This window comes from Ctenopharyngodon idella, chromosome 21 (assembly GCF_019924925.1).
Source record: "Ctenopharyngodon idella isolate HZGC_01 chromosome 21, HZGC01, whole genome shotgun sequence".
NCBI lineage: Eukaryota > Metazoa > Chordata > Actinopteri > Cypriniformes > Xenocyprididae > Ctenopharyngodon > Ctenopharyngodon idella.
Window position 1 is genome coordinate 9,937,399 of NC_067240.1, and position 19,557 is coordinate 9,956,955.

Genomic DNA, 19,557 nt, shown 5'->3' on the forward strand with positions numbered 1-19,557 from the left:
TTATTTACTATAGTTTAAAAAAAATGGTAATACAATATATGTGTTAAACTGTGTCAGAAGAAAATTTATCTTAATTATGTCAGATAACACTTAAGCTAAACATGGTCAGGTCAGAGTGTCTGAATAATTTTTGGTTCCAAATTTTTATCAATTTTACTGTATGAAGAATTTTTGGGTATAATATGTCACAGTTTACTTTATTTTGCTATCCTCACTTACATAAATGAACTATAGTGTCCTGCACCCACTAGTAAAAATATATAAAAAATGTCTGAATAATTTTTGGTTTGACTGTTTGTATATTCAGTTAACTGAGGACCCCTAGTGGGGGTCGAGAAGCACTGCGGTAACGCTTTCCTCCAGCAGGGGTCAGTAGACATCACACTTAACTGTTCCTAGTTCAGGAGGAAGATCGCAGCGACCTTTTTCCTCACGTTAATTCATGATGGCGGCCGCGTTGAGAGGGAGCCTAGTAACATTGGCCAAGGTGAGTCTTGAAACACGATAATGTTATTTGCTCATAGTTTACACTGAAATATTACTTATGTATGTTTGCGTTACACTGCTAAATACGAAGATTAACTGGGAAACAAGCTGCTTTCTGTAGACGTGTAATGCAAGTCTGAACTTAACTCATGATGATGGGTACTGGGAAAAACATAAATACATCAGATGACAAATCACAAGAGAGGTTTATTAGAAATCGTCTGTATGTGTATATTATTATTATCATTATTTTCCATTACCATAATATATTTCCATTTTAGATATAAAGGAGCATACCAAAGGTTCATTGGGGAACCTTTTATTTCAGCTAATGATTGGTGATATCGTGAGTTTACATGATATAACAGAAAAAGATATGTATACACATTTCCTGGAATTAAAGATTATTTACATAACGCTTAAAGTGATTGTTCACCCAAAAAAGAAAATTCTGTCATTTACTCACCCTCAAGTAACCAAACAGTTAATTTTCTCCATACTATGGAAGTCAATGGAGCTCATCAACTGTTTGGCTACCCATATTCTTCAAAATATCTTCATTTGTGTTGAGCAGAAGAAAGAGATCCATACAGGTTTGGAACAACTTGAGGGTGAGTAAATGATAACAGAATTTATATTTTTGGGTGAACTATATATTTAACTCAAATTAACTTAATACATGGGATACAGAAATCATTCATTTGTCAAGGCTGTCAATATTTTTGGAATTGATGCCAGGGGAATGTATTCTCTCTTAATTAGTTCAGTTAAAAAGTTACAAATTTTGGCTTATTAATTGGTCTGGGCTTTTAGCATTTTAAAGAACTTTTTAGAACCATATGGTTGGTTCATGCAGATCCATTTTCCAATGACTGAATAGCCCTTTAATTGTCATGACTGTTAAATTCAGAATTTATATTCACTTCATAAATAACATCACCTCTGTCTGTGATGTGTCAACACATAATAGTCCTTGACCTGTGACATTTTTGACCTCTCAGGGTCTGAGTGGTGCTCGGTTGCAGCCGTTGTGTGCCCGTTCCCTGGGTTTGTCCTCCAGTCAGAATGTTTCTGAGAGTCCCCCGGCGCGTGCGGACAGCACCTTCAAGGTCACCATGGTCCCTGGAGATGGAGTTGGACCTGAGCTGATGACTGCTGTCAAAGAGGTTTTCAAGGTACTGATGCACTTTTTTAGCCATTTCTTTCATAAGACTTCATCTAACCTGAAGTCTTAGGCCACCTTAGCCACCTCAACCTTCTTAAGGCCCTAAAAAAACTCACGGTGAAGTTCTTTTAATCCTTTACTAAGGGGTGGAAAGAAGTTTGAAATACCTTTGCAGCGGTACACCGTTAGTGAACATCCTGACGCCGCCCACACTGCTGGGAGTGGCATTTAGATGAATGTGTAAATATGTGCCGCACGCTTTCCTCTCAATTACAAAATGAACACAATAAAAATGACAGCAGTTAATAAAGCTTCTGATTATAGTGATGTGGAAATGTTTGCACATTCTCTGCAATTTGGCACTCCAGTCACATTTTTATATAGCAAAAAAACCCACATCAAAGAAGGCGGAGCCTCGGAGTACACCAACTGTTACGCAATCGCCACAGATAAATGGTGGTTTCACAGGTGTTTACTAGCCGGAAAAGTTCGCTTTGGCAAGCTGTTTCGAACTCCAAACGAACTTCATTTTGTTCTGATTTTGTTTGAAGTGACATCACATCAGTTTGTTAATCCTATGTTCCAGCTCAGCCCTCTTTCATGACTTTTACTTGTATCGACCCTTGTTTCCACTGCCCTTTTCACTTCACCCTCTAGGCAGGTGATGTTCCTGTGGAGTTTGAAGAGTTTCATCTGAGCGAGGTGCAGAACATGGCCAGTGAGGAGAAACTGGACGAAGTGCTGACCTCCATGAAGAACAACAGAGTTGCCATCAAAGGTAACATTTCTAACTGCTGATCACATTTTAATATAGTGGTGGTTAATTTAACATGTTAAATTATTGCAAGCTGATTTATATTTTGATGTTTTATTTCTCTTAGGAAAGATTCACACTCCTATGGAGTACAAGGGTGAACTGGCATCATATGAGATGAGATTGAGGTACTTCTTTGAAATATTATCATGGCTGCTTTGCACTACTTGTGGTTCTCCTGCTAGTTTTTGATTTATTATTTCTTGTGTTATGATGTACAGGAGAAAGCTGGACCTGTTTGCCAATGTGGTTCATGTGAACAGCCTGCCTGGTTACATCACCCGCCACAATAACCTGGATCTGGTCATCATACGAGAGCAGACGGAGGGAGAATACAGCTCTCTGGAGCATGAGGTACTTGTTGTGCTCATAATTTATTTCTGTGTGAGAAACAGACTTTTTAAAGGGATATTTTACCCAAAAATGATAATTCTGTCATGTACTCACCCTCAAGATGTTCCAAACCTGTTTGAGTTTCTTTCTTCTGCTGAACACAAATGGAGATATTTTGAAGAATGTTGGTAACCAAACAGTTGTGCAGTATATGTTGTCCTTTTTTATAATATTAAAGCAGAATGCAAAGGGGAAAAAGAAAAGAATGCAGTGACTGAAAAGAGCTCTTGCCATAGATATTCTTGTTATAACATGTCATGTTAAAATACCAAGAGTTATGTTATTCTTATGATATCTGGAAATAAAACATGAAGGAAAATTGACTGCTCATTCAGTCAAACTGATGGCTTTATTTGTAGGGCAGCCTTATGATTTGAAATGATTAGTTTGTCTTTTTGAATGAAGTTGCCAGATCCGGAAGTGCCACCCATAATTTAATGCGCAGTGGCCTTTTTATACATTTTCATAATTTACACTCATAACATATGAGGTACTTTTATGGTGCTTTTTGGTGTTTTTGTCATTTTGTTTTTGTATTGACAAGTGTGGTTACTTTTAATATAAACTAATTTCTACCTCTTTTGCTTTCAACATAAATATGAGGTTTGTGTATTGTGCCTTTCCAAAACATTTTTGAAGGATATTAATTGTTTTCTTATACACGTTAAAAACTGTTTATCATTTGCAGGATTCTTTGATTAATAGAAAGAAAAGCATTTATTTGAAATATATAAATGTGACCCTGGACCACAAAATCAGTCATAAGTCACACGGGCAATAGCCAACAAAACATTGTATGGGTCAAAATTATTGATTTTTCTTTTATGCCAAAAATTATTAGGATATTAAGTAAAGATCATGTTCCATGAAGATATTTGGTAAATTTCCTACCTTAAATATATCAAAAATGTATTTTTGTGAGTGGATATGCATTGTTAAGGACTTCATTTGGACAAATTTAAAGGCGATTTTCTCAATATTTTTGATTTTTGAATCAGATTCCAGATTTTAAAATAGTTGTCTCGGCCAAATATTGTCCTTTCCTAACAAACCATACAACAATGGAAAGCTTTTAGATTTTTTTTTATTTATTCAGCTTTCAGATGATGTAAAATCTCAATTTCAAAAAATTGACCCTTATGACAGGTTTTGTGGTCCAGGGTCACAAATGATAAATGTCTTTACTGAAACATTTGATTAATTGAATGCATACTTGCTGAATAAAATTATTAATTTATTTTAAACAAAAGATAATGTACATCTCCATCATGAGCACCTCTGTGTTTGCAGAGCGTTTCAGGAGTGGTTGAGTGCTTAAAGATCATCACCAGGGAGAAATCTCGGCGCATCGCTAAATTTGCATTTGACTATGCCACCAAGAAGGGCCGCAGCAAAGTGACCGCTGTCCACAAGGCAAACATTATGTAAGTGTGTGACGGGATTATTCTGCCTATGTAGTTTTAGAATCTTAACACAGACTCACTCGTCTTGGATCATCTCCACAGGAAGCTTGCGGATGGTCTCTTCCTGCAGAGTTGTGCGGAGGTGGCTGAACTTTACCCCAAGATTAAATACGAAAACATCATCATTGATAACTGCTGCATGCAGGTATGATTTCCAGTCATTTCTTAGTGGCTGGCAAGGAGGATGACCTATAAATATATTTAGCATATTGTTCTGTGGCCCACAGCTGGTACAGAATCCATATCAGTTCGATGTGCTAGTGATGCCTAATCTCTACGGCAACATCATCGATAACCTGGCGGCAGGGCTGGTGGGTGGAGCCGGCGTAGTTCCAGGCGAGAGTTACAGCGCAGAATATGCTGTGTTTGAAACGGTTGGAGTCTAAATCTTGTTTTTCATACCTTCATTCATTATACATGAACTGTAACAGTTTTGGACTCATAAATTGTTTTGCAGCATGTGATTTTAAAGTTATTCTTGCATTTAATTTCAGGGTGCCAGACATCCCTTTGCTCAGGCTGTCGGCAGGAATATCGCAAACCCCACCGCTATGCTCCTCAGTGCATCGAACATGCTGAGACACCTCAAGTGAGTCTCGCACTGTTATCCTGTGCTGATATTCCATATTTACTTTATCACCATCATATCTAATGTTTTTAAATTAGTCTGTAAATTAGAGATGTCCTGATGAAGTTTTTTTTTGTGCTCGCGATCCAGTCAGAGTCCTGAGTATCTGCCGATACCGAGTCCCGATCCAATACTTGTATTTTCCTAGTGCTTGGTGCTATATACAGTAAAGTAGACTGTATGGTCACAATTATGAATATAGGGGCTACTGATATAAACATCTTGTATTTTATATGTACAATAAGCAGAATAAGTGTAACAAAAAAGAAAAAAAAGGACAAGGTTAGAAAGCATGAAGCTTGCGGTGTCAGAATGCCAGTCTGTCAGTCAAGTCTAAAGCAAGATGCATTCCATATAGCAACACATTATGGCAGTAACATCTCAGACAGTCTCACAGCAGATAAACGGTAAATAAATGACTTCCGACTGATTTGTTACAAAAGTGCGCATTAGATATGCTAAACACGGAAACTCAAACGTGTTTGTGATGTGCTAGAACAGACCTCATTCAGGCCCCCACATTGAGCTGCTTTTCCTTTGGCAGTTGGCATACCCACTTGAAGGTGCATACCGCCACCTACTGCACGACATCTGCGTGACAGATGACGTAAAATAAAGGGAAAAATTCTAAATCGGCCCAGATACTGATCCTTGAGATCAGCTTGGGACATCCCTTCTTTAAATTTGAATTTTGTAGTCTCCGTTTTGACTTTCCATTCACATTAAACATGGTTTTTAGATCGATTTCAGGTTTAATTTGTCATCTGAACTTGCTTTTACATCATAATTTTGGTCTTGCTGTTGTACATACACTACTGGTCAAAAGTTTGGAATAAGTAGGGTTTTTTTTTTTTTTTTTTTTTGAAAGAAGTCTCTCATGAAGGTTCCATTTATTTGATTAAAAAATACAGTAAAAACAGTGAGATATAAAATATATATATGATGATGATGATTATTATTATTATTATTATTATTATTATTATTTATTTATTTATTTTATTTTTTAAATGACATTTTTCCAGTGATGACAAAGCTGAATTTTCAGCATCATTACTCCAGTCTTCAGAAATCATTCTAATCTGATTTGGTGCTCAACAAACATTTCTTAACACATCTAAATATTTCTTTCTGCTTTATATTATTGTGGAAACTGTGAGACTTCATTCAAAAGCATTAAACAATCCTAATTGTTTCAAACTTTTGTCCAGTAGTGTAGATTAAAATGTCTGTGTTGTTTTGGCAATTATATTTATATGATTGGTTTATTTTTCTTTCAGCCTTGAGTATCATTCAAACATGGTGTCTGAGGCTGTCAAGAAAGTCATTAAGCAGGGCAAGGTAAGAAATGAGTGTGTGTGTGTGTGTATGTATAAATGGGAGAGAAAAGTGTATTGTGTGGCTGATATGTATCTTACATATCGTGTAGAGAACATGATAATGTGAGTGTTTCAATGTTTTTATACGAGTTCAAGATGCAAAATTTGTTGTCGATGGCTGTTTTGCATGTAAGTCTGTAAAGTCCTGGTGGCATTGGTTTTCATCCTAATTGGTGGATTTCCCTTTGCAAATGGTTTTGGTTTTGGACCCTAACCGCAAGAACACATCACTCAGTTGCTAACCCAGAAACACTTTTAGTAAATAGTCAAACCCCCATCTAGTTTTGCTTCTACATTACGCTTCGATCTTTGTTTTATGTGGATAGCTGGGGCTTTTTGGTTAGTTTTGGGGTTAAAGTTCTGCTCACAATCTATATATATATATATACAGTGGGTACGGAAAGTATTCAGACCCCCTTAAATTTTTCACTCTTTGTTATATTGCAGCCATTTGCTAAAATCATTTAAGTTCATTTTTTTCCTCATTAATGTACACACTGCACCCCATATTGACAGAAAAACACAGAATTGTTGACATTTTTGCAGATTTATTAAAAAAAGAAAAACTGAAATATCACATGGTCCTAAGTATTCAGACCCTTTGCTCAGTATTTAGTAGAAGCACCCTTTTGATCTAATACAGCCATGAGTCTTTTTGGGAAAGATGCAACAAGTTTTTCACACCTGGATTTGGGGATCCTCTGCCATTCCTCCTTGCAGATCCTCTCCAGTTCTGTCAGGTTGGATGGTAAACGTTGGTGGACAGCCATTTTTAGGTCTCTCCAGAGATGCTCAATTGGGTTTAAGTCAGGGCTCTGGCTGGGCCATTTAAGAACAGTCAAGGAGTTGTTGTGAAGCCACTCCTTCGTTATTTTAGCTGTGTGCTTAGGGTCATTGTCTTGTTGGAAGGTAAACCTTCGGCCCAGTCTGGAGAAGGTTTTCGTCCAGGATATCCCTGTACTTGGCCGCATTCATCTTTCCCTCGATTGCAACCAGTCGTCCTGTCCCTGCAGCTGAAAAACACCCCCACAGCATGATGCTGCCACCACCATGCTTCACTGTTGGGACTGTATTGGACAGGTGATGAGCAGTGCCTGGTTTTCTCCACACATACTGCTTAGAATTAAGGCCAAAAAGTTCTATCTTGGTCTCATCAGACCAGAGAATCTTATTTCTCACCATCTTAGAGTCCTTCAGATGTTTTTTCATGTGTCTTGCACTGAGGAGAGGCTTCTGTCGGGCCACTCTGCCATAAAGCCCCGACTGGTGGAGGGCTGCAGTGATGGTTGACTTTCTACAACTTTCTCCCATCTCCCGACTGCATCTCTGGAGCTCAGCCACAGTGATCTTTGGGTTCTTCTTTACCTCTCTCACCAAGGCTCTTCTCCCCCGATAGCTCAGTTTGGCCGGAAGGCCAGCTCTAGGAAGGGTTCTGGTCGTCCCAAACGTCTTCCATTTAAGGATTATAGAGGCCACTGTGCTCTTAGGAACCTTAAGTGCAGCAGAAATTTTTTTGTAACCTTGGCCAGATCTGTGCCTTGCCACAATTCTGTCTCTGAGCTCTTCAGGCAGTTCCTTTGACCTCATGATTCTCATTTGCTCTGACATGCACTGTGAGCTGTAAGGTCTTACATAGACAGGTGTGTGGCTTTCCTAATCAAGTCCAATCAGTATAATCAAACACAGCTGGACTCAAATGAAGGTGTAGAACCATCTCAAGGATGATCAGAAGAAATGGACAGAACCTGAGTTAAATATATGAGTGTCACAGCAAAGGGTCTGAATACTTAGGACCATGTGATATTTCAGTTTTTCTTTTTTAAAAAATCTGCAAAAATGTCAGCAATTCTGTGTTTTTCTGTCAATATGGGGTGCTGTGTATACATTGAGGAAAAAAAATGAACTTAAATGATTTTAGCAAATGGCTGCAATATAACAAAGAGTGAAAAATTTAAGGGGGTCTGAATACTTTCCGTACCCACTGTATGTGTGTGTATGTATATATATATATATATATATATATAATATATATATATATATATATATATATGTAATTATTAGTCTTTAGTTTGTCATGGCCAAGCTAAAACAACTTTCAAAATAAATCAAATCCAGCATGCCTCTTTCTTAACAGCAAATAAAAAAAGCTTTTACAAATGCTTTTACAATAAGGTCTTAGTTGTTACCATTAGTTAACTATTAGTCAACATTAACTCTTTCTCTGCCAGTTTTTTTTTTTTTTTTTTTTTTTTTAATTTAAAAGAAAAAGCTGCCCGCCAGCTCTAGCGTTTGATCATTTTCACAAAATTTTCATGGCCCCCAGAATATTTTGTTTTATGAGTATCTGAACATGCAATATATCAAAAGAAAGAATAGAGCATCTGCTTTAAAAAAAAAAAAAAAAATTCTAGCTTCATGCATTCTTTATCAACACTTGAATGTGGGAAAGTTTCATAAAAAAAGTAACTTTTTGAACAAAAGCTGAGAAAATAGCAGTTTTGTCAAAAACTACGTTCAGATCAGATATTAGAATGATAATTAAAACATAAATCGAGTAGATCAAGTCCATCAACACCCCAAAGCTTGCAAAGTCCTGTACCTCTTTGTGTGTTTCCCATTTTATTTGGTAACGTTAGGCAGTTTTGATTTATATCCTGGTTAATGTTTGAAGATCGAGTTATATTTCATGTGTATAAGCAATGCTCCTATCGCTTGTTTCTGCTTTGTCTTCGCTTGTTTTTTGGATCTTGAGATTGTCTTGATCAGAAGATGTGTAATAGTGCCCCCTACCATATAACAGTGAAAACATGAATTGCCTGAAAATTCCATCAAAGGTGGGGAAGCGTTGTCATAAATGATGGAAAATTTCGTCAATGGTAGAGAAAGAGTTAATGATACTTCTGCTGCTTTTTTAAGCTTAATGTTAATTTCAACATTTACTAATACTTTTTTAAATTATGAATTAAATATTTGTTAATTCATGAATATTAATGAACAGTTCTATTTTTATTAACTAACATTAACAAAGATGAATAAATGCTGTAAAAAAAATTGCTCATTGTTAGTTCATGCTTAAAGCAATGATTCTCAAACATTTTTGCTCACACCTCTCCTTTAAACCTTATAAAATGCTCCAGATTGTTTTAGTTACTACATTTTAAAGAAGTGCATATCTGCTAGATAATTTTGTTACTTTTAGGAGTGCACTAAAAGACAGGAACTAAAAGGCACAAAATACTAATTCTGATTTCATGTTGTCTTTAATCCATTATTATCATACATTCAATACACTAACATGGATGTCCTGTGCTCTATGGATACAGCTTCAGCGTTGGCTCTTTTTAAAACCAAATTTTTTTAAAATAAGCTCTGTCTTACAGTCAAGACTCTAGCCTTCAAGTTTGTGCTTGTTGTCCATAAATTCTGACATAGTCTTCACCTCCCCTTTCTCCACCTTTCCTCCTCTGCCGTCACATCCCGTTCTGGGTGTATGTGACTGTCTGCGTGTGTTTGTGTGTCCCAGGTGAGGACGCGAGATCTAGGGGGTTACAGCACCACTGGTGACTTTGTTCGTGCGGTTGTGGCCAACCTGCGCCATCGGGCTGTTTGAAGATGCTTGCCAAACCCAATGTCTATCCCGGATCCCCCTATATTTGCCACTTCTGATCTGAATATGTTCAAAGACGATTAAAGCAGTCCTATGACATCCTAAATTTTCATTTCCCTTTTCCCATCTCACTTTCATTCTTTTTTTCCTCCTCTCTGGCTGGTTACTAATTTCTCTTTTTTGTTTAATTTTTTGTTGTTGTTGTTTTTTTAGTCCCTTAATGTATCCATGTACATTTATTTTCATTTCTGTTTTTCACAGTATGCATCTTTAACCAGAATTACACTTCCGTTTAAAAGTTTGATGTCAATAATATTAAATAATAAAGATATTTTAAAATGATTCTGAAAGAAGTCTCTTATGCTCACCAAGAGTGCATTTATTTGATCCTAAAAAAACCCAGTAAAGCCAGTTTATTTTAATATATTTTAAAATGTAATTTATTTCTATGATGGCAAAGCTGAATGTCACATGATCCTTCAGAAACCATACTCTTTGATGAATAGTAAGTTCAAAAGAACAGCATTTATTTGAAATGGAAATCTTTTGTTACATTATGAATGTCTTTACTGTTGCTTTTGATCAAAGTATTAACCCAAAAAAAAAATCTTGTTGACCCCAAACTTTTGAACTATAGTGCATATGTGACTACATGTTCACTCCTGTTTTAAGTTTTAATTGAAATTTTAGTTGTTCATCATATGCTGTACGTACCCTGCAGTTTCTGCATTGCTCAGTCTTTTTCCTGCTTTTATATCATCTGTTTGGGGCTGGTCCTCGTTGAATTGCCTTTGTGGTTCCAGGACCTCAGTGAATTTGATTATCAACAAGTTTTCAAAGGCCATTTGGCATATTGAGGCGGAAGTTTCAGCAGTGTGATGATTTTTCCCCTCTCACTGTTACTAATATAAACATCACTAATCAAATCTGCTGCCGTCATAAGTCAGATGGGCAATTACTGGTTTCATTTCATGATGCAAATGTTCTGGACAGGAAGTCTGGTCGGTGCCATTGCTGACTAACTGTGAAAATGATGGCTGGCTGATAACAAAAGCAAATGAAATTACTGCCTCTCAGGCATTTTTAAACTTACCTCAGTAATTATGGTACTGATGTCTTCATTTGTTTCTAAACTCAGTATCAATCTTACCATGTTAGGGAAGGTGGAAACCATACATTTCAATTTAACAAATTTCTCAAGGTTTTTTCATGCCATTGAATAACTGACCACTGCTTTGTCAAATGTATTATGTAAAAAAAATAAATATGTAAAACCAAAATGATTGAAAAGTGTCACTTTGTAGTCACTGGTATTGTGTGGATTGCTTGTAGTGTTTGAAGACCTTCATCCCCATTTAACATTTTACATTTAACCATCACAAACTAGAAATCAAAATAACAAATATACCCTGGATGTGCTGAATGTTTGAGAAGCGTGTTTGTTAGAGAAACTGTTAGTTAAGAATGTATTTACCCGGTGCACCTCCTATCAATGTGAACAGACAACAAAATCTATAAAATATTTTATTGCTCTCTTTGGTGTAGGTTCGCACATCAGACCTGGGAGGATACGCGTCAAGCGAGGAGTTCACCAGGGCCGTCATCGCTAATCTGGGTGTCTAAACCAATCCCAGCACTCCACAAATATCATCTTAAGCACAATCCGCTGCGCTGGTTGTCCAGTATCAAAGTCTTTTGGTCCACCATTTCTCAGTTTCTTTGCTCAAGCCTTAATAGTAGCCTAACATTTTGGACTATCACAGTCTACAACAGAGCACAAGTGTTGTAAGATTCATGTTGTCTCCGGGCAGAACCACTGACATTCCAGACTTACAGAATGACTGTATTGCTTTATGATGCTGCTTATGGAAAAATTTATTTATTCAGCTATTTATTACTTAAAGGGATAGTTTACCCAAAAATGAAAATTCTGTCATCATTTACTCCACCTCAAGTTGTTCCAAACCTCTTTGTTCTGCTGAACACAAAGGAAGATATTTGGAAGAATGTTTGTAACCAAGCAGATCTCGCCCCCCATTGACTACCATAGTATTTTTTATTTTTTGTCACTACTATGGTAGTCAATGGGAGGCGAAATTTGTTTGGTTACAAACATTCTTCCAAATATCTTCCAACTTGAGGGCGGTGTAAATGACAGAATTTTCATTTATGGGTGAACTATCCCTTTAATTGCAAATGCTACAAGTTCAATCATTAACATTAATAAAACGTTACAATATAATTGCAAGTATTTTGTCTTTTTCAGTTATATTACAGTAAGTACTCTATTTGCTTAAATAATGCAACTGCTGCAATAACCATGCTATCACTATTATACCAATGTTTACATTGAATTATATGGGGAAAAATACTGAAATATTTGTATGTATAAATATTGTATATAATATATATAAAATGTATAATACTATAGTAAAAAAAGTAACAGTATAAACTAAATATTTTACACCTATTTATAAAAATAATTTTTCACAATATAATTTGGGTGTTTATACATGAAGATATAGCTACCTTTTAAATATTAAGATGGTTATGTTTGAGGGTCCGTGACATCTTAAAAGATTGAAAACCCCTGCATCTAGAATCTAAATTAATTCTCCAGTTGTGCTCTTCTACAACTGCTATCCAACATGCAATACCACAACCGGCCGCAGGGTGGCGCATTGCACCTAATCGCTACTCATTCGTGCATTCCCCTTTCCTGGAAGCAACTCGTCCGCCAGATGTCGCGACGTCTCTGCGTGGGAAGAGGAGAGGAGGGGCCTGGCCTGGGAATCCGCTGTTTCCCATTCCAGGCGCAGGGGCACAACATGGCGGATTAGGAGGCGACCGACGCGCCCGGATACAACGAACAAATCGTGGGATACTAATTCCCCGTGTCGTGGAGAGGGCAGGAATATAGGTTTTTCGGAAAGCTAACGCACACCTTTAAGACTTCCAAAGACATGCATTTTGGATACCAGTAAGAGCCTTCGCTGCTTTACCCCACTCCACATTGGCTGTCTGTCCGAGATCATTCCTATCACCCAGGCCCCCCACCCCGAACACACTCTCGGTTCCTGGGGTGTGGAGACAGGGGCCGGGGAAGTGGAAAACAATCGCACTTTATCTGGAACACCGGGCTCCATAGTGCGGGACAGGGCTGTCAAGGTGAGTTACATCGCTGCTTCTCTGAGTATATTAACAGCGCAAACTTCTGTTCATCGCCTCAGTTTGTCTGATATCTATCCCTTGTGTCACTCAGGTTTTGTCACGTTAGTGGGTCGTCTAGCCAAAGAAAGCAAAGCCCTTTGTGGCACATCCGAGACCCAGACGCAGATTTATGTAATGTTTACGCATCGCGCGGGGATGTCTTGGGAGCGCACCCAATAATGTTTGAAGCAACACGAACATTTGCCGAACTAGCTGGGAGGCAAGGAGGGAAAAATGAGGGGGTGGGGGGTCTGCCGAGAAAAGGAGGGGGAGAGGAAGAGAGAGAGAGAGAGACACGCATAGCTTTTAGTGGAAGTCAGGCAGATTGTGCGCCAGAACGCAGGCGTGATTTCTGACTGGATACAATGGAATATTATGAAATATTCTTCACTCGATACATCCTGTCGATGTTAATGGCCCAAGACTGGATAGGTTGTGAAAATATAAGTGATTTCTGACTGGATTAATTGTTACTATTAATGGTCCCAGACTGTAAATTATTACAGTCTTTATGATTGCTGACTTGATGCATTGTAGCAACGTGAATGGTTCTGAATTAGATATATACTGCAGCAAAATAAATGGTTTCTAGACTGGTTACATAGAAAAAGTATTAATGCTTCGGGATATTGTACCAATATTAATCATTTCTAACTAGGTAAACTGTAACAGAATAAATGATTTCGGACTCGGTACATAGTGTCAACAATATCGAAGGTTCTACACTGGTTACATTGGAGCAATATAAATGCTTCCGGACTGAATATATTGAACCAGTATTCATTTCTGACTGAATACATTACAGAAATATAAATAATTTCTGACTGTGATACATGGTTTCACTATCAATACTTTGTATATTTTAATAATATTATTTCAGACTGGATACAGTGTAGAAATGTAAATAAACTCCTAAATTAATTCTGACTAGATGTTAATAATAATAATAGATAACCATTAGTAACTAACTAACTATTAATAGTTCCAGACCGGATACATTTGTAGCTATGTACGTTTTCTGACTGGATACATTGTTGCTATATATATATATATTACTGGATGTATTCTAATAGTAGTTATTGTCTCAGTTATTGTACTGGATACATTGTAGCAATATAAATAATTTACATTTTAAAAATATGTATGATTTTTGACTGGATTATTTCTAACTATTAATGGTTCGGTTCCAGACTGGATAAAGTACATTGCAGCAATGAATATGCTTTGTGACTAGATAAACTGTAGCAATATTAATCATCCCAGACTGGATGCATTCTAAACATTGTAACAATAACGAATGGGAAGACAATTGGAGTCCAGTGCGTTCGCGTCACGCGCTGTGGGCGCGCTGGAAGTCAACATATTGATCAGCGCTTTGTCGCTACATGTTTTTAAAGAGAAGGTATGTGTGTGTGTGTCCAGGGGAGGGGGGCACGCGAGGGAGTTAGATTGTGTTTCACAAACACAGTCCCGTCAAGTACTTTATTCATTGTCTGCACTTAGGTAAAAGTTGCCATTCTAATTCGCCAGTTTTCTGCGTTATAAATAGGAGTTTTACTTCAATTCGGCTGTAGTTTGCGCGCCACTGCAATGCTAGCATGCCTAGATAATACTGGTTTGAGAATTCAACTATCATAACACTTGATATGGTTTATGTATGAATGGTCATAAATATGGAGCAGTATGTGTATATAAATACTTTCTATACTGTTTGTCACGTTTTGAAGGTGTGAGAAATAAATAAAATAATTTAGGTTCCCACTGTAATGGTTAGCCTGATGCAGTTTACCTCAGATATATATACACACACATATGTGTTAGTTATTGTGAACAACGGAGAATGTATTTTACCATCCACATGGTAGAATAGACCATTGAAGGATGAATCTTTACTCAATAATACTGAGACTATAGTCAAGTTATTATATAGCTATAGCTCTTATTTATACCATAACAATTGTTTCAAAACAGTTTCACAGTAATAAACAGGAAAATAACTTGTTAATGTTGTAAAACACCTCAATTTTGCAATCAGCTGTAAAGCAGCTCAGCTACAGAAGACATTGGTGTAATTTTTCAGCTCAATTCAGATTCAATGTAAGTTCAGTTAGGTTTAATGACAGTCAGTGTTGTGTAGTCCATCAGTTATGAAACAACTGAAATTTTAGCTATAAAGTAACTCTACAGAAGTTGGTAGTGTCATTATTCAGCTAAATTCAGATTCAGTATTGCAAAGTTTAATTATGAAATGACACATGACAGTCGTGTCATTTATTCAGCTCAGTTAAGTCCATTTAAAAATGCTGAATTAATTTGAATGCATTATTTAAAAAAAAAAAAAAAGTCAGTTTGAATGAATGATTTAATGACTGATAAATACTTCATTACTGAATGAACAGCACTTTTGAAACAAATCTCTTACAGGCCGAATCGTTCTTATTTAGGAATACAATCGAGTGGGTGTTTGAATCGAGATTGCGTTCTTTTAACGATTAATCGTGCAGCTCTAATTCATACCATTATGTATGCAGTGCCGGGACATGCAGATGTAAGCAAGTGTGTCTGAAGTTCTACAGTGTTTATGGTCAATTCGCGGAATCTTGAGAACAGACTTTGTACATTTTGTTCTCTGCATTCTTAACAATTCAGCTAGTGTCATGTCATCGTACATTTGATGTATAGGTCTATTCTCACCCTACTTGGGTTTCTCTATCGACTTGTCCTGTTTGGACCTGTTATTACTTCTTCCTCCAAGCCATGAGGTTATGAAATAGACCTGCACTTTTGGCAACTAGAGATGACGCCCTGTAGTTCTCCTTTTGCGATGATCCAACCATCTTAGTGTGTAGTCAGATGGCTTTACAGATCCTGCAATACCTGTGTGGGTTTTTGTAGTGTAATTATCATTGACATTAGGTATACATTCTGACTCAATTTCAACAGTAGCGCATTTCTGAGTGTTTTTTTTTTTTTTTTAAATAATATACATTTATGTTAATTCCAGAAAGGTTATTCTTTATGAACATGCCTTTTTGTGGTATGTACTCATTATGTAGTGTCATCATTTGTCTTCCAATCACAATGCGTCAGTTTAACATGCACTGGCACGTTAGGCAATATAGACATGAATGCACGTGCTGTTCGCAAAGATTTGTGTTTAATCTCAACCAGGTGTTAATAAGAAGCATGTTTTTTTCTTCTTCTTCTTTTTTTGCGCATAATGCTAAATTTGTCTGTAGCATTTTCAAGTTTATAATAATGTATTCTAACAGACTCAAAGGTTCTTTCTGACATGTTGGACTTCTGATCCAATTTCTATGATTAGGAATTTTTCATCTGTTATTGACTTTTTGAAGTGAGACTTCTGAAGTCAGAAGCATTTTAGCTAATTACAGATGTCAGAGAGGATAAGCCATTGGATCGGTGGAGAGGGTGGCGTCTTGGCTGCTGGTTTCCTCCTTACTTTCACTAAGCACAAGGGCCCAGACTGAATGAATGCTGTTTAAATTAGCAAAGGATCCTGGGAGTGTTTGTAAGAGTATTTGTAAGACATTTGTAAGAGTTAAAGGCTGTTCGGGTTTGATCACTCAGCAGGAAGTGAATTCTGTTGCTTTGAGTAAGAGTCAATGAAGTTGACGCCCCTCAAAAAATTGTTTACTCACCCTCATGACATTTTGAACATTTATGACTTTCTTTCTTTGATGGAATGTAAACAGTGAATTTTTGAAGAATGTCCTGACTAATATTTTCAAGACAATAAAAAGTGAATTAGTACTGGAGCAAAAACCAATAAAAATCATAAAAGTGATCCATATGAGCAAAAATTATATTGATTTTTTTTTTTCAATGAAAATCTGTAAATTTGGCCTGAACCTTATGGAACCTTATTAGAAATATGTCCTGAACCTTATGGTGATTTTTGCATAATTTTTGAAGCTTGACAACCCCAGTTTTAATTCACTTTAATTATACTGAAAACCAAGCCAGGATATTGTACCTTTTGTGGAAGAAAGAATACTGGTTTGAAATTACATGAGGGAGAGTAAATAATGACCGATTTATCGTGTTCACATGAGGTATTTTTCCTCAAATTCCTTGTCAACTCTGAGAGGGAGAGAGAGAGAAACACACGGGGTGTGAGAAAGCGCTCTTTCGGATGTCCACTGTATGTGTAGACTCACTGTGTGGCTCAGTCTGACTGTGTGCTAAATACTGACCTCATCTTTGCCACTTCCTGCCCTCTGTGTGTGATGTGGCTAGACCAGAGCATTCTCTGGGAAACCCTGACACAAGACTGCCGGCAGGACACGAGCCCCATCCCCCCTACCCCCAGATGGGTCAAAGGTATCTGTTTACCCTGATTTCAGTATTTGTTTGCACACAATTCCTCAAGTCATACTGTGGTAATGATTAAGGAGCAAAATAAACACAAAATGACTTCTACCTCTATATGACTCTCAGGTTAACCACAATTCCTTTTTTTCTTTTTTTCTTTTTCTTTTTTGCCTTTTTCTATTTTGCATGCTGCTAGTGGCTATTTTGTTAAAGGGGTCCTTGATTATGACTTCACTTTTTTAACTCTAGTTAGTGTGTAATGTTGCTGTTTGAGCATAAACAACATCTTCAAAGTTACAACGCTCAAAGTTCAATGCAAAGGGAGATATTTTTTTTTACAGAAATCACTTTTTAAGGACTACAACAAGCAGATGGTAGGGACTACAATGAGTTTTTTCTTGGGTTGGTGACATCACAAACCCCAAAATTTACATAAACCTGCTCCTGGGAATACGCAACAAAGGGGGTGAGGCCATGTTGGGCTGCTTTAGAGAAGAGGAAGAGTACCACTAACCATTCAGAAACGTCCAGATGCATTCTGTAAGTTGTAACTTCTTCCTGAGTCCATCAGTATCTGACTCCGGTTTGAACAATGTAAGGCTGAACACCGTTACTGACGATCGTCATTTTGGCTGCGTGAGATTCTCCGGCTTTGTTGTTGTTGAGCAACCGAAGCGCGAGCTGTTACAGCTCCACCTTCTTCTGGAAAGGGGGCCGGGAGCAACAGCTCATTTGCATTTAAGGGGACACACACAAAAACATCATGTTTTTGCTCACACCCAAATAGGGGCAAATTTGACAAGCTATAATAAATGATCTGTGGGGTGTTTTGAGCTGAAACTTCAGACACTTTCTGGGGACACCAGAGACTTATATTAAATCTTGTAAAAGGGGCATTATAGGTCCCCTTTTAACACATTAATTATTCTATAACCATTAATATAATCCGAAGTGATAGAGAAACTATATTGTCAGTCAAGTTTAAAATTATATATTTTTATGTTTTTGAAATAATTCTCTTATGCTTACAAAGGCTGCATTTTATTTGATTGAAAATACAGTAAAAATGATAATACTGTGAAACAACATTAGTTTAAAATATCCATTCTCTATTTTAATATATTTTAAAAGGTAGGCAAATTTATTCCTGTAATGGCAAAGCTGAATTTTCAGCATCATTACTCTCTTCAGTGTGATGCGTGATCCTTCAGAAATCATTCTAATATGCTGATTTGCTGCTCAAGAAATGTCTCTTATTATTATCAATGTTAAAATCAGTTGCGCTGCTTGATATGTTTATGGAAACCGTGACATTTATTTACATTTCTTTGATGAATAGAAAGTTTAAAACAACTGCATTTATTTGAAATGGATTTTTTTTGTAACATCATAAATGTCTTTGCTGTCACTATTGATCAATTTAATGCATCCTTGCTAAAAAAAAAAAGAAAAAAAAATCATAGGATTATTCATATCATAGGAAAAAATCATATTCTGAAAATCATAGGATTATGTTGTGAAATCAAAATTATTTACTGTCCAGTGCCATGGTCTTATCTTACCTTTCAGAAATAAAATAAATCACATTATGGACATAAATGTTATCATAACAATGGAATATAATTCGCTTTTAAGTCTAGAAGAAGCTATCTTAAACAGATTTAGTTGTGTATGCCATATAATGGACTCTAATTTTTATGTACAACAGAAAATGATATTAAAGACTATATCAAAGAGTTAAAATTAAGCCTAAGAACTAGGAAATAGTTACATAAACATCATGCCAAACCAAGATAGAAGCTCAAACAAGTCACATTTTACTGAACTAGTCAACAAAATAAGGCATAGCCATGGCCCAGACAGAATATGTGGAATAGTAGCAAACAAATTGTGTTCATCTGAGCTGAGAGTCTGTTTTGTCTTTCTTGAGATCAGCATTTTTTGGTGTGCGTTTACTAGAGAATGAAAATTCTCCCTTTGCTGTTTTGTAATCAGGTAACTTGAGTAAATCATTTGATCTTGAGTTGCTGGAAGCGGTGCACAGGAAGTTGCAGGAATGGTGGGATGTGTGTGTTATGAA

The 19,557-nt window shown here is 36.7% G+C and overlaps 2 protein-coding genes across 4 annotated transcripts in view; both read left to right on the forward strand.

Moving 5' to 3' along the window:
* Positions 1 to 183: 183 nt before the first annotated feature.
* On the forward strand, positions 184 to 12,174 carry idh3b (isocitrate dehydrogenase (NAD(+)) 3 non-catalytic subunit beta). Of its 3 annotated transcripts, none has more exons than XM_051877081.1 (11): positions 184 to 487; positions 1,488 to 1,661; positions 2,309 to 2,429; positions 2,533 to 2,593; positions 2,687 to 2,819; positions 4,149 to 4,282; positions 4,364 to 4,466; positions 4,549 to 4,695; positions 4,816 to 4,910; positions 6,227 to 6,287; positions 11,478 to 12,174. In XM_051877081.1, the coding sequence occupies exons 1-11, from the start codon at positions 443 to 445 to the stop codon at positions 11,553 to 11,555; spliced, it is 1,152 nt and encodes a 383-aa protein (XP_051733041.1). In that variant the 5' UTR covers positions 184 to 442; the 3' UTR covers positions 11,556 to 12,174. The 3 variants fall into 3 exon arrangements, with proteins under 3 accessions (XP_051733041.1, XP_051733040.1, XP_051733042.1); XM_051877080.1 differs by lacking the exon at positions 11,478 to 12,174 and adding an exon at positions 9,849 to 11,215; XM_051877082.1 differs by lacking the exons at positions 184 to 487; positions 11,478 to 12,174 and adding exons at positions 803 to 832; positions 9,849 to 11,215.
* Positions 12,175 to 12,675: 501 nt separating this feature from the next.
* Positions 12,676 to 19,557, forward strand: part of ptpra (protein tyrosine phosphatase receptor type A) — a 38,569-nt gene continuing 31,687 nt past the window's right edge. Inside the window, exon 1 of the mRNA XM_051876900.1 lies at positions 12,676 to 13,100. The gene's annotated coding sequence lies outside the window, so the exon portion shown is untranslated. The remainder of the gene's footprint in view (positions 13,101 to 19,557) is intronic.

Coding starts and splice junctions, on each gene's coding strand:
- idh3b (XM_051877080.1), top strand. CDS start 443: ATGATGGCGGCCGCGTTGAGAGGGAGCCTAGTAACATTGGCCAAG. Junction 2,430..2,532: donor CAACAGAGTTGCCATCAAAG/GTAACATTTCTA, acceptor TATTTCTCTTAG/GAAAGATTCACACTCCTATG. Junction 4,467..4,548: donor TTGATAACTGCTGCATGCAG/GTATGATTTCCA, acceptor TGTGGCCCACAG/CTGGTACAGAATCCATATCA.